Source organism: Penicillium manginii (assembly GCF_028828005.1).
Source record: "Penicillium manginii strain IBT 31320 chromosome Unknown utg000007l:1.0-2284322.0:1.0-2285126.0, whole genome shotgun sequence".
Taxonomy (NCBI): domain Eukaryota; kingdom Fungi; phylum Ascomycota; class Eurotiomycetes; order Eurotiales; family Aspergillaceae; genus Penicillium; species Penicillium manginii.
The window spans coordinates 840,262-855,260 of record NW_026643108.1 but is presented as its reverse complement, the minus strand read 5'-3'; the positions used below and the strand labels follow the sequence as shown (position 1 = coordinate 855,260).

Sequence of the window (14,999 nt, the reverse complement as noted above, 5' to 3'; positions counted from 1 at the left end):
TGGGTAGAATAACAGAACAATGCAATGATGCAATTGGCCCCCAATTTAGCCGAGACATCATTAAGGTAGTATCGGAGCCTGAGGTCTCCACACACATCTCTCCTCGAGGCTAGTAGTACTGAGAGGCCATTCCCGAGATCACCATCTTTAGCTATTCTATACCTGGACACGGATCTACCCACCAATTAGCCAAGCACAATGGCAAGCAAACCAGAGCTAGTAATAGGAACCCGGAACTCCAAACTAGCACTCGTCCAAGCCGAGCGCATCTCTAAGGCCCTGAGCGACCTTCACCCCACCATCAAATTCCCATGGCAAGTAGTCTCAGTCCGAGGCGATGTCGACAAAACAAGCCCATTCCTGAAATTCAGCGGTCCATCAGATGCAGCGAAAAACATCTGGACCGAGGAGATGGAAGCTAAATTATGTTCCGGCGAACTGGACCTGCTGGCGCACTGTTTGAAGGATATGCCGACCAATCTGCCGGACGGATGCGTTCTAGGTGCAATTGTGCACCGCGAAGATCCAACTGATGCACTCGTCGTGAAGAGTGGTCTTGATTATAAATGTCTGACTGATTTGCCCGCTGGTTCTGTCATTGGGACTAGTTCGACGCGTCGGAAGGCGCTGCTTAAGTATAAGTATCCCCAGCTGGTCGTGGAAGAATGCCGAGGCAATCTGTAAGTTTTGAAAATCTCTTGCATTAACCTTGAAATTGGAATTCAGGTCAAGTATTTGCTCGAGAATGTATACTAATCGTGATCAGTGATACTCGTCTCCGCAAACTGGACGATCCAGAAGGTCCCTTCACAGCTATAATCATCGCAACGGCCGGCTTAAACCGTATCAATCTTTCGCACCGCATTACGAAAAGTCTTCCTGCATCAGAATTCCCCTACGCTATCGGTCAGGGCGCACTTGGAATTGAACTTCGTGCGGGGATGAGTCAACACTGGACTTTGTTCGAAAAATCGAAGAACAGCCCACCCGCTGGATCTGTCTGGCTGAACGATCCTTGCTTCGGACTCTCCAGGGTGGATGCTCGTCTCCGGTTGCTGTGAATAGTGTTATCGAGAGTCAGAAACCGACAGGACTTTCCCTGAGACTTGAGGGTATGATTATTCATCCGCATGGTTCAAGTCAAGTTTCATCGACAAGCGTGGCGGTGGTTCGGAGTGATGATGATGCGGTGGCTCTCGGTGTTGACCTTGCAAAGAAATTGGAGGAGAATGGAGGGCGGGCTTTGTTAGATGAAATTAGAGTTCTACAGCATGGTGTTTAGGCCTACTCTAGGGTAGTTCTGGCTGATGAACGATGTGATTTATACATTAGATAGTAACCTTGGAATCTAATCCAACTAGAACATCAACATGTCTAAGCGCGGTAGTACGCGATCTATGGGATGCCCTTGGCATTGCAGACAGTGCAATGAGACGATTACAAAAAAGTTTAAACTACGGCATCATTTCAATAATGCTCATTATATTCGAGATTTCAATACTGCCAATATAATGAACATCATTGAAATGATGCCGTAGTTGAGACTGTTTTGTAAACGTCTCACTACACCGCCTGCAATGCCAAGGGCATCCCATAGATCGCGTACTACCGCGCTTAGAGCATGTTGATATTCTGGTTGGATTAGATTCCAAGGTTATTTACCTAGATAAGTTATTTTCCGAACTAGGTCTGTCAACTTGACATTGGGTCTTGTAAATATAGTATATTTGAGATAAAATATGCAACTTTCTGACAAGGGAACTCTGTACCGATTTATGCTGCAAAATAGTATTATTTATTTCAAAAAAAAAAACACTGGAAGGGTTGTTTCTTATAATTTACCTGGGTATGAGGATAATAAAACATTGAAGCAAAACTCAAGTCCTGTAAAAAGAACTTGGAATAGACTTATAAGCCAGAGGGGTGTCCACTCGGTCGTCCTATGCCCACACGTGATATCTCTGTGACTTTCTTGGGAGAACCTCATCTCATCTTTCACTCTCTCCCATCTCTTCCATCTTTGATTCCTATCTCAAGCCCCCATTCCATACACTGGCTGTTTTAAATGAACTCCTATGCACGGTATCACGAAAATGTCTCAGGGCAATTTCGCCAAAACCTGTCTCCGCCGCTGACGTCGGTGATGTCATTGGACCCTACGGAGTACTATCGTTTAGATTGGGCTCCACCATTACTCCGTACCTGGACCATGGTTTAAGGGAAATATGAATAAGTACTCTCCTGGTCCCTTCTGTTAATTTGATTTCCCTCACTCTATTCCATTTCCCTAAATCCCTGCGGCCCTTCTCAATGTTCAACCGCTATGCGCTGGCGCAAGCCGCGCTGCTGTCGATTGCTTGCGCTTCACCCGCCCCAACAGCATTTGTCTACAACAAAGATGTCCCCAATCCTGCCATCACCCCATCTCCAGTTCAAAATAACCCTTCACCGATCGTGGAGAGAGGCTTGATTAGTGATGCAGAATCGGCGGCATCAGATGTCCAATCAGATGTCAACAGTGTTTTGAGTGGGCTGGGCTCTGACCTCCCCTCCTGGGTCGCATCGGGAGTGCCCAATTTCTTCCAGGGCTTTCCCACAGGTGACGCCGTCGCAAGCTCTCTCGGGTTACAGAGCTCAGAATTGGCTGCATTGCCGACCAATGTTTTGAACATTGACCCTTATGCCAACTGGACCAACTCAGGATGGAGTGTGCGCTTCCACGGCAATGTCTACAAACAACCCAATACCTCCGTCTCCGATCTGAATAAGCTCGCCGATGTTTTCCTCGTGAACACCAGTATTTCCGACCTCCCCAAGTCCCAACAAGACCAAGCACGAAACTTGACGGCTGAGATATTCGTCGTCCAACAACCTCACGTTGCCGTGAACACCATTCACCTCGAACCGGCCGAGTTCCAGGGTGCCAGTGGACAGCCCGGCGGAGGAGGCTCATCCAACACAACAGGAGGCACGCAGAATGTGACATTGCCCTACAATACCACAGCCGAGGGGGATTTCGACACTTTTGTCAACATTGCTAGTCATGGTCTGACTGCTGGAAATGAGACCTCGGCGATTCAGCGACTTAACACATACGTTAAAGGCGCGACAATTGGGAATTCCACTGCCTATCTGGTTCCCCCCAAAGGTCTCACTGTTGTTTCAGACATTGATGATATTCTCCGCGTGACCAAGATTTACGAGCCGAAGGAAGGGTTGCTCAACTCTTTCGCCAGGCCCTTTACCCCGTGGGAGAATATGCCGGATATTTATCGGAATTGGTCAACCAGTCTCCCTCACATGCACTTCCACTACCTGGTAGGCCTCTCTCAGCCCCATGATTATCTATCCATTGTCGATTTGGTCTAACAACTAACAACTCCTCTAGACCACAACTCCTGAACAAATCACCAGAAACTACATGCAGTTCATCTACACCAACTATCCGGGCGGCTCCTTTGACACCCGCCCTCTCAACTTCAGCGATGTCTCGGCAACCCTCTCCATTCGAAAGTTCCTTCTGGAGAAGGTGTTCGAAACATTCCCAGAGCGCAAGTTTATTCTGGTCGCAGACACCAGTAACAGTGACGTGATGCGTGATTACCCTAAAATGGCGACCGAATTCCCGGGCCAAGTACAATGCATTTTTCTCCGCAACACCAGCGCAACCGATTCTGGCGACAAGTTCCCATACGACACTTCCGGATTCAAGGATCTAGATCAGTCGAAGTACATGTTCTTCTTGAACGCTGATGACCTCACGAACTTGGACATCGAGAACGGGGAGTGTTACAACAAGAGCATTCCTCAAAACGTGACTTTTAGCTACCAGGGACTGCCATTGGGACTGAGTAAAGACTCTGGGGCTGCTACCAGTGGTGATCGGGGATATATGGCACTTGTCGTTTCGATGTTGATCGCTGCTTTCATGTTCTCTTAGCATGCTCCTTAAGAGCGCTTGCACAGTCATGACTCACGTTGTAATGACACTCAATCAAACGATGTAGACAAGTTAGTTTCCACCGCTCGCCATTATTCTTAGAAAAATTTTCATGGAGAGTAGAATAAAACCAGATCATAAGTACATTATGCATACTACTAGTAACCATTGAGAGTAGCATCTCGTTCCAAGGTTTTGAGCTACGCTAAGCTTCTCTTGGCTAAACTTAATTTTGTCGGCCATTGTACCAACACGAAACTGGTTCACCGTTTAGTTGAATTAGGTCAATAATTAAGGCTGGTATTTACGAAATCGGGGATCAAATTCACTTTACCAGCTGGTGGCGCCCGGATTTTGAAAATGCTAGAAGAGCTTTGTAGCCGAATAATTGTGAAGATCTTGGAATTTCCCGTATATTAATTAGGATACTGCGCGGATATTCAAGGCTTATTTCCGATACAATATCATCTAAGTCTTCTGCTCATATTTATTAGACTCTTCCTCTAGCTAACGTGCTATTTCTCCCTTGAATCTGACGGTACATATAGGTGGGAAACTAGTTAATATCTTCTACCACGTATAGCCTTGCTAGGACCTTCGTTCTGGCAATGGTCTCGGAGCATACTGATGATTAAGCTCCTTATTTTCAGCTAGCGAGCCTGAATTAAATACAGGCAGTAGAATATGGGGCGGATTTAAAGGCAAGGTAAAGGCGGTAAATCAGCTTGATGTACCTGATCCAAGTTGACAGGAGTTCTTAGGGCTATGACGAGGCTAACCAACTTCGAAAGCCCGACTCATAATTTGATTGATCAATCTAACTCGCTCAAAGAGAAGCACGAGCATATTATTTTGATAGGGATTGAACCATGGGTACATCAAGGACTTGACCTCTTTGATGCTGTCATGGAGTCGTATCAATAACGAGAAATTACCATCCTTTCGTCTCATTTTGTTCACCATGGTATGCATTGAACTCCTGCGGACCCTCTGAAGCAATGAGGTACCCAAGTTCGCAAGCCGAGAAATAGACTTTGGGTTGATTCTGATAGAATGTATCGAAAGCAGGAGCCAATGCTTCGGAAAGGGTGGTCACTTGGCCGCCAGGGTGTAGCTGGCCCCATGGGTCCCGACAGGAATCACCACCGCAGGACTTCAGAACCATCATCAAAGCATCAAGACGGCTGATGATCTGAGCAAGTCTCCGATTGGCGATTTTGAAGTTTGCATGCTTATTCGGATGGGCTGCGAGATTAACTGTCTGGAAGGGGTCGTCCTATTCGGGGTTGTTAATGCGTGGATGATCGGATGAGCATGAATGTAGGTAGGATTGTACCTTAAGGTTGTAAAACTCCTTCTCGTTTGTACACCAAACCGCATAGTAGAGACTATAGTCATCGGCAACGAGTCGGACACCCTTGTAGGTATTGTTCTGGAAGTTGTTGTATGGGTCTTGCTCCCTATCGCTTGCAAAGCCGTAGATGCCTTCTGGGATACCCTATCCGTATAAACAGTGATTAGTAAGATACCCGCTGTTGATGATTCTATTAGAATAGCCTACCGTTCCCCAGAACTCAATGGCGACATGCTCCTTCTTTTTGTGCAATTTGCCAGCGGCCACGGTGGTTGGGATGGCCTTGCCATCGAGACCTTCTCTCGACGAATTGGCGATTGCCAAGAAGGTGGGCGCGAGATCTGTGTGACTAGTCACCACATCAATCACCTGGTTCTCTGGAATACCAGGCCCCCAAACGATGAGAGGAATATGGATGTCGGTTTCTGATACATCAAACCAGTCAGCATTGTGCCACCCATGAGGCCATACTTGCATTTCAGCAACACCTACCGTAACCACAAGTCTTTCCAGGCTGCATACGGTGCTGACCCAGGTGATATCCATTATCAGTGGAGAAAAAGATGTAGGTATTGTCCAGTTCACCCGCCTTCTCAAGCTTCTCGACCAAATTACCAATCATCTCATCAACAGCCTGCAGAGCACGCAGGCGGCAACGCTGAAATAGATCAATATAGTCAATCTCCTTTTGACTCAACTCAGGCAGAGTTTGCGTCCAGCCCACAGCACCCTCAATCAGCGCGTTAAAACTCTCATCGCGAGGTGCTTTAACGCCTTTAAACAAATTGGCATGCCTCGGTGCAAACTCCGGCTCGCCGAACCAGTCCGCATCACGCGTGGGATCATAGGAGCCATTAGCGTGCGGCGCATTCGGCGCAACAGTCAACATCCACGGCCGATCTTGCGCCATTGCTTCGTCCAGGAATCCCGCTGCTTTCTCAGCAATCACATCGGTCGAGTATTGGCCGTCGTAATGGACGGGTGGGTTGCCGTTGCGAGTCATGCGCGCAAAGTAGTATTGGTATGTGTATGGATCGAGAAGGAATTCAGAGCCATTGAATCCGCGCGCGTAGGGCTTGTTGTAGTTATCCTCCGTGTGGGAATTCCATAACTTTCCCACGTAATACGTGTTGTACCCTGCATCTTGCATCCAGAGGGGTAGGTAATTATCGTTCCAGCCGGCTGATACGAACTTTGGATATCCACCATATGGCAATGAGACGTCTGTTACGTTGGTATTGTGTGGCATACGCCCTGTCCAGAGATTTGCGCGCGACGGACAGCAGATGGCGACTGAGCAATAGTGCTTGGGATACCTTGCTCCTTTCTGAACTAGAAGCTCCTGTTCCAGGTTAGACAAGTCGGTCACTCCAATCAGGGAAAATGAAAGGTGCAAGTTGAATAGTTGCATACTTGAAGCTTGGGCATGTATTCCAATCCTCCAACATGCTTGCCCTGGTCGTCAGTCAAGATAAAGAGGATATTGGGCTGTTTAGCCACAGCTAGCCCCGCTAGCAGCAATAAGCGGAGGATTTTCATTCTGCAATGATTGTCGGGGTTTTTGCTCGAGTGTCAGGTAGGGTCAGAGGTGCTGTATTATAGCTCAATTCTCCGGAAGGAGTGTCCTCGCACCCCACATCATCACAACGAAAGCAGGTGGAAGAACTCTTGTCTCATTTATCCGCGGGACTTTACGATCCCGATAATTACCTGCGATCGTTCCGGTATTCTTCCTCTACTGAGTATAGAGCAATGCGGAAGCGAGCCCGCTAACCGACGGCTGCACATGGGGAAATGAGGGACACAACGGGTCAGGTGGACGAGCATGCGGCAGGTGGGGGAAGGTACACAAGATAATCGGATTATCTTCAAAGGGTTCCTCTCTCTCAGCACCTGGGAGGGGCACTCCCCGAGATCGCGGAATTTGTGCAGCGATGATGCCAGCGGCATTGTATAGGTGTGGGGCGATTGTATAAGTGTGGGGTAGCATCACGTCTTCGATTGTGGAGATAATCGGGAGAGCTTAAGAGGGATTATGTACACAAAGTAATCGGCACTTGAAACTTAGAGAAGACAGCCTCTAGTAATACTTTAGAGACAAGCCTGCGTTAACTGATGAGGTTAAGTTAGAAGTTCCTGGCATTTCAGTAGTTCTAATTCAGTTCCAGGATTGCCCAGGTGAAAAAAGGACATTCTAGTTCCTGATCAGGTTCAGGAGTACTCACTCAAGTAGAGTTTCAGGCAGTTCTCGGCACTAGAGACAAGCGGAGTAGTGCTTCGCTTAGCGAGTAAATACGTAGTGCTTCCTCTGTCGGCAAAAATGATTCCCTTCAGATTAGCTTGGCTTTGTGGAGAAAGGGAGTCTTGCTTAAGAACAAAGTGCATCCTACGTGGACAGAAGAAAGTGTTTTTTAAATATTTTCTTACTCTATTAGTAATTTAATTATATGTGAAATTAATAGCCATTATCTCTACATACTATCATCAGCTGACTTTTTCCATTTAAAAAGCAGTATTGAACTAGTAGGTAGGTAAGTGTTTGGTTGGTGAGAGATCTACGCTTTGATTAGCCAAGTGGGGAGTCTACTAAAAAACCGGAGGTCCATTGTTGTTGAGAATTGTTGTCAGTATCTTATATTATCATGCTTCACTTCGCTCCGAGTACACAGAAATAAGGGTTTACTGTAGCGGGGCTTGAATTGGATCCAGAGGCATTGATATACTTCGTCGGGTATGGTATGTACAACAAACGCACATGCAGAACAAGATCGGCGCAATGGAGGTATTCGGGGATCAGATGAGGGGAATTAAAGCAATCAGAAAAAAAGCAAAGAAAAAAAGAAAAAAAAGAGAAGAGAAATGTAGGGAAAAAATGATCAAGTCCCCTGCCGGCCGCCGACAACACACAGCCAAACATTCGCCCGGACCAGGGCCAATGACCCCATTTAACTCTAGCAAAAATTCTTTTTCGTCAACAAATCAAGTGCTCGCTCATATACAAAATGCTAATGATGCCCGGTGATTAATTTCAGGGTTTCAAGCCATCTTGAATCTAGCGCCTGTGCGCTGCAGCTTGACCGTCATCGCCCAAGGCCGACTGGTACATCAGGGCCTCGGCGGGCCAATCATCGATCACGCCGCTTTCCTGGGTACCTGGCCGGGGCTTCTCAGCGTATGTGGGGTCTGCGATGCCGGCTTGGTGATGAGGAAGCGAGTCACCCCTCGGCAAATGCTGGCGGGTGGGCTGTGCCGATCCTTGAGGTAATTGATCCATCGGGGTGCTAGGCATTTCGAAGCTGAATCGGAAGTTACGATCCGTGTCTGTGGTAGTGCCTTGTTGGTGTTCGTATCCCATCGAATTGAAGTGATCATCGTCTGCACTCATAATTGTAGCAGATTGAGGCTCCTGAATATAAGGTAGCGCAGAATGGGCTGCAGAAACTGGCGTGGCGGGGACGCTATGGTCAGTTCTGGTGTCAAGCTCAGGGAGAGTGCCCCGGCGCGGCATTTCCTGGTATGGTGGTCCTTGAGATGTTTCATTTCTGTCCTCCAGAGCCATTCCAACTGGCGAATGTGGCAAAGGAGGGGTATCATCCTCGTGCATAGTCGACATGCGCATGCTGTTACCCATAGTACTGCCAGGCTTAGAGCTTCTGCTAGCACGGTGCTGGACCACATCCGCGAAGGGGTGGTCCCCATCCATGTCGCGAATGCTGAACTGAGCGAGTGTCCGTAGCTTGCGGGTCACCCAGGATGCCAGAACCTTTCCGCGTTGCTTCTCGCCGAGACGCGAGCGAGGAAAGTCCCCGTGAGAGACGAAAGCAACAATATCCGCCACCACCTGGTGCTCGCCCAAGATGGTATCGACGATGACAGGAACAAGGGAGGCCAGGAAGGCCTTACGAGTGACCTCGACCACGACCACAATCAACCCACCAGCTTGGAAGATAGCACTAGAAAATACAAATGTTAGCAAAAGGTGTGCAAGTAGTAATGAAAGATATAGACTTACCATCCTCCATTCATGATGTTGCGGTGGCAGCTTTCCACTGAGGTTTCAATATCCATGGGGAAGTGGTTCAAGCCATTGACCTCAAAGGTCTCGCCGATGCTTCCCAATACGAAGAGAACCTGCATCTCCACGGGCTGTCCGCCGTGACCAATAGGTCGAGTCACGGTGTGGAGGAAACCCAGATCACCGGTGCGAACGTACGGCACATTGGGATCTCCATCCGCAACGCGGCCATTCATCCTCTCATAATCAAACTCTTGCTTCGACTTGTAGAATCCAGCGGCGCAAGCATCTGATTGGACCCAGATCTCACCATATTCACCCACATGAGCCAGAGTGCAAGTTTCCGGGTTCACGATTGCGATTTGGGTATTCACAGGCACCATGCCGGAGTCCTGGAGTAGAAGCGCAGTAGGATCGGCATCGGGATCCACGGGGTAAATAAGACCGCGACGAAGGCTTCTGATGTCCAAGTAGAGCTCGATAGGCTCAATGCACATATACGAGCGTGTTACAATCATCGGGTTGAGAACGTGAGAGTACACAACATTAATCGCGGTACGATCCAAGCCGGCTGAGGCGAAGTGCAAGCGGGTCTTCTGGTAGATGTCCACTCTAGGTCGACTCTCTGCAGAAATCATCAAGTTTTTGAGTTCTTGAAGCTGGAAGCCCTTGCCGGAGATAGTACTCATGGCGTAGTCCAGCATTTGACTTGTGGCGTAAGTGTCCTTGATCTTATACCTGGCGAGCGTCACGAAGAGCGTCATTGGGTTCTGAGCAAAGTCGACAGGGGAGACCAAATAGGTGGGAGCTCCAACATAAATACCCATCAGGCATGTATGAAGGAAACCAAGACCCAAAGTGCTGCGTACACTACCGAGCACCGGGCGCATACTGGTCATTTGACATGTCTCTTTCTGTACTTTAGCCATGCCCATGATGGTATCATGCCCAATTTGAACAGAGATGCGTCGCTGATCTGGGGTCCAATAGGTCCAAACCATGGCAGTTGGGTTGCCTTGTAGCCAGGCATCCTTCACGGTGTAGCCAAGCTCTTTACAGCCGTGAGACTGTTTGGAAGGTTTGGAAGTGTTGTAGATAGCGGGCACACCAATTCGCAGAACTTGGGCCGATTGCTTGATGTGCTGGGATACGAGTTTCTGCCTCATGACGTGATCCACCTCGGAGTTCACAATAATGGCCTTCACACCTAGATCGTTGATGACATGTAAGAATGCCGGGGCATCCTCGGCTAGACGGTTTTGGTCAATTGGAGCCATTGGAATGACCACAACTCCCAAGCAGAAGCAAGCATGGACAGCATAGATGTAGTCTTCGGAATGGGTGTACATCAGAATGAGGTGATCACCCGGTCGAACCTTGACCTTGTTCTTCAGGTAAGTTGCCACCGCAGAGACTTTCAAATCGAATTTCTTCCAAGTAATACCCTTGCCCTCCTTTCCGCGGCCGTCAATAGAGCAATAAGCCAGTTCTTCGGCCTGGCGTGACACGCGCCATTGAAGGAGATCGACAATCGTGTTGAATTTGTTCAGTGGCGTAGATGTTCGGTCATCCATTACAACATCGCGATAGTCCACACCCGAATATTGCTTCTCTGAGTATGCAAGCAGCTCCTGTCTTGAAGCCAAAGCAAGAGGAGACCAGATACCACCCTCGAGATCAACTCCCACTGGCAGATTCTGAACAGACCGCTCAACTCCGAACTTGACATGCACAGCTTGTAGCATGCCTGCCTCAAACTCTTTGCGGCAAAGCATGTTGCCGATTTCTCTTCTACCATTCTTGGTCACTCGAGGAAGTGTGTTTGGAGCCGTGAGTAGGACACAGTAGACACGAAGATGATGCTCTTGGTAAAGAAGCTCCATGCATCTCTCTGCGAGCGAGTCTAGCAAGACCTGGTCTAGTTGGCGGGGTGGACCACCGGATGTTGTAGGTGCTGTTGACGCTGCATATGACTCCAACACGATGACCGGTAGATGTTCATCGTTCACAAAAACATCGAATGCGGTGCAATCATGGATCTTCGGGATCTTCTTGAGCAAGCTGACCACCAAGTGCTGAACGAAAAAGTATCGATGCTCGACGGCGTCTTGGCCGTGCTCGACCCATTCCACCTTTTGGCGCAGTCGATCTTCATACAAACCAAGGACAAATACCCTACCTTCGATCACGCAGCCCAGTAGACCTGTTCGAAGAAATTCGGGCTCCACAAGGATAGGGGTCGGGTTTGTATCTTCGAATTTGTATGGACGGGCATGGAAAATTGCCTCGGTGTGTTTCGGTAGGGCCCAGAAACCTCCGGAGAGAGAAGGTGAATCAACCCAAATTTCACCAATAACATTGGGAGTGCAGAGAAGATTGGTTTCAGGGTCAACGATGGAAAGTGTGGCATCGGGGATCGGGTAACCGAAGGCACCAACCCGGACTGCATGCGGCATAGTGCTAGCATACTTTCGAGCATCTTCACCCATCGCCAAAACAACAACCTCGTTACTCTTTAGTGCTTCTTTGTCAAGAAGCACCTCAGCCAAGTCATTCTTTCCGGTCTCTTTGGGTGCCGATACGCGAGATCCGCCGCCCAGAAGACTGCTACCAAATCCAGTGTTGGTCTCAGATTTCTCGAGCTTGGCATCATCTTTCTTGGAATCGCGTTCTGCCGGATCCATCTCATGTGTGAGTGCACATCCCATTCGTTCCTCGCCACCCAACCAATCGCGCATGCTGATGACCATTCCACCGTGCTCTGGCAAACATAGCATTGGTGAAACGATCTCTCTGGCTCGTGGGTTTCTCATTGGACGCAGCCATCTGTCGGTCAGAATCTCGTGAAACTCTGAATCAAGCGTGAGGGTGTCGATCAGACAGAGTTTCACGCTGCTGAAGTTGGGCTCGGAATTCTTCTTATAGTGCCTCGTCGACATAGGGTCTTGTTGGTAGTTGTACGCAGCAATCTTCAGTCCAGAATAATCGGCTGCCATGATTGTCGCACGGTACTTGGTGATCAAATGGGCGTACAGACCAGGAGTCTCCACCGCTCGATCTTCATGATATACAGTTGTGTGGCCTCCATATACAGTCAGGAGAACCCCCAGAATCATACCGATGCCTTGTCGCGGGTCTAAGTAGCTGATGATAGTCTCTCCCTTGGCGAACTGCTTAGAGCTCGAGTCGGTAGGTACAGTCGAGACGATTGCGCTGAGACACGCCATCTGGTGCATGATTGTACGGTGGCTCATCACCACGCCACGCATATCTCCTGTCGGCGCTCGAGCAAACTCGATATAAGCCAAGTCGGGAACAACGAGCGGAGGGGAATCATCTTTCTTTTTGGGATGAAAGCTTCCAAACTCATTTGTCTTCCACCATTCGACGCCACGAGGCCAGTTGAGCTTTTGTGCAGTGATGTCACGCTGGAACCCTTTCAAGTTGTTTTCCGTTGTCAAGGCAAGATGGGCTTGGGTTGAGGTGAGTACTAGGTTCAGACTTTGATAGTCATCAAGGCTATTGATAGGCACGGCAACCACTCCGGCGACGAAACAGCCCAAAAGAGCAACGGCGAATTCGATAATTTCGGTCTCGCGATAGATCAAGGCAACACGATCTCCACGATACAGATTGCTCTTGTCGCGAATAACCTGGGCGACCTTCTCCGCACGGCTAGCCAGCTTGTCCCACGTGATAGATGCAATTTCCTTGCCTTTCTGATCCAATACCCAGTATGCTGGTTGCTTCGGATGGGCTCGTGCGCGATGTCGGAGAACAGCCGGAAGGTTGTCGAAAGAGGACATGGGGGTATTTTTTTCATGCGGATCGTTCACGGCAAACGGGATGTCTCGGGGCTCGAGAGGAAGTAAATGTTGAATGGCAGGGCCGTGCTGGGTCAGCTCTGATGGCGGGATGAAAGGCGGCGCCATGTTTGCCGTCGGAGAGAATGCTTCGCCGGATTGAGAGTAACGGTGAAATCCTCCACCACCATAGCTATCTCTATAATCATCATGCTGCTGACCGGCAAAATCTGAGAAGTATCCTTGCTGCGAGTCAAGCATTGTTGACTGCCGCGTGACACCTCCCGATGCAGGGTCGTAGGCTCCCATGTCATCATGCGCGTATTCAGGTTGGCCATACTCCGCCTGGGAATACTCGGGTTGGGCGTACTCAGGCTGGGAGTATTCTTGTTGGGGGTACTCTTCTTGAGCATACTCAGGCTGCGCATAATCAGGCTGCGCATAATCGGGTTGTGTTTCAGGGTTGAAGGCGTAGTTCTGGCTCATTAAGGTGGCCGTCCGAGAGCCATCCGGGCCTTGAGATCCCCCGGGTCCAGGCCTGGGGAGGAAAAGCGAATCATATGACGCTGCAGATGGCGCTCGGTCGAATGTCTGCAGCATGCCGGTGCTATCTCTGTCGTGGGACCCTCCGGTGGGTGCCGGGGAGGGGTTCTTCGTGTTCGTGTGGTCGTACCCATACCCTCCACTACCTTCGTACGCAGTGGCATACGTGGGGGACGAAATGGTAGGATGTGATGAATCGGCAGTGGGTGGCCGAACATTTAGAATCGCGGGAGGGCCATTATGGGAGCCGCTCAAGGAGTCTTCGTGGCCTGAGGGCGCGTGGGCATTGAGGTCAAGCGGTTTATTTGGGCCAAGGAACTGGGAAAGTAGGAGGGTACGTCGCTTTTGATATCTAGTACAGCGTTAGCTCTAACTCTGTCCCCATCTGTTACAGTGTCCGCTAGGAGAGTCAAGGGTGCTAGATGAGTGTCCGCTAGAAGCCGGAGGATCCCAACGTCGCGGGTAACCGTTGCTTACCCTTTCTCGGTGATATCACCCTCCTGTCAAGCATTATGCCGGGTCAGCACCAGTTTCACGGACATGTAGGGCTGAGTGTCTACCTCTAGTTCTCGGTCCAGGGTCCGCAATGCGGATTGAAGCTCGGGGCTTTCGTCCGACATTTAGACACGGGTCGGGCCTCAGTTTGAGGGAATGTGGATCGAGCGCGCGGGGAGAGGAATGGCTGTCGTGTGGACAGGAACACCTCATGGCAATGAGCGTCCGAGGGCGCAAAGGAGGAACAGGGGAGGTCGGCCGTGGGGGCGCAGTCGGTATTTGTAGTCGAATTAGCCGGAATGGTGGTAGTTCCTTTGGCTTAACGAGTCGATTGTCTCAGTGATAGACTCCGCGCGAGCGCAACGTCACCCACCCGGGGGACTAAAGGGCGAGGGCGGTCAAGGGAGCCGAGCGGCGGCTGAGACAATAATATCGACAAGAATAGATTAGACTGTGGTGGCCAGACTGAGGGACGGAGAGGGAATTGAGGGAAGCGAAATTTGTCGGGGGAGGGAGAGGAAGTGGGAGTAGAAGTGGAAGTGGAAGTGGCCCGGATGGAAATGGCGGGAATGGGGGGGTTTCTCAGGTACGGAGGAGGACAGAGGGACAGTATGTACATGGAGACAGGGATGGAATTAAAGGAGAATGGATGAATATTGTGAATATATAAAATCTGTGTATTCTGTGAAAGATGAATAGATGAATTGAATATACTTTATGTACATATATACCCAATCTACTAGTATATACTAGTATTATATACTCACAATCCCTACTTTGTATACATGTAACTATACAAAAGTCTCCGGGTAGCTTGTTAGTCAGCATTCCGCCCAACTCCCCCATCAG

At 49.4% G+C, this 14,999-nt stretch overlaps 4 protein-coding genes across 4 annotated transcripts; 2 read left to right on the top strand and 2 right to left on the bottom strand.

The window, feature by feature from the left end:
* Nucleotides 1–198: 198 nt before the first annotated feature.
* N7533_010240 (porphobilinogen deaminase) lies at nt 199–1,282 on the top strand (the record flags this gene model as incomplete). Its single annotated transcript, XM_057106890.1, has 3 exons — nt 199–680; nt 767–998; nt 1,034–1,282. The coding sequence occupies 3 exons, from the start codon at nt 199–201 to the stop codon at nt 1,280–1,282; spliced, it is 963 nt and encodes a 320-aa protein (XP_056956107.1).
* Nucleotides 1,283–2,310: 1,028 nt separating this feature from the next.
* N7533_010239 (phosphatidate phosphatase App1 family protein) lies at nt 2,311–3,940 on the top strand (the record flags this gene model as incomplete). The annotated part of the gene is made up of 2 exons (XM_057106889.1): nt 2,311–3,318; nt 3,389–3,940. The coding sequence occupies 2 exons, from the start codon at nt 2,311–2,313 to the stop codon at nt 3,938–3,940; spliced, it is 1,560 nt and encodes a 519-aa protein (XP_056956106.1).
* Nucleotides 3,941–4,871: 931 nt separating this feature from the next.
* Nucleotides 4,872–6,833, bottom strand: N7533_010238 (sulfatase family protein; the record flags this gene model as incomplete). Its single annotated transcript, XM_057106888.1, has 5 exons — nt 4,872–5,216; nt 5,277–5,438; nt 5,502–5,719; nt 5,787–6,636; nt 6,708–6,833. The coding sequence occupies 5 exons, from the start codon at nt 6,831–6,833 to the stop codon at nt 4,872–4,874; spliced, it is 1,701 nt and encodes a 566-aa protein (XP_056956105.1).
* A 1,513-nt stretch (nt 6,834–8,346) lies between these two features.
* Nucleotides 8,347–14,275, bottom strand: N7533_010237 (putative AMP binding domain protein; the record flags this gene model as incomplete). The annotated part of the gene is made up of 4 exons (XM_057106887.1): nt 8,347–9,247; nt 9,307–14,007; nt 14,133–14,155; nt 14,216–14,275. 4 exons carry the CDS (start codon nt 14,273–14,275, stop codon nt 8,347–8,349), a joined length of 5,685 nt encoding a protein of 1,894 aa, XP_056956104.1.
* Between the last annotated feature and the right edge of the window lie 724 nt (nt 14,276–14,999).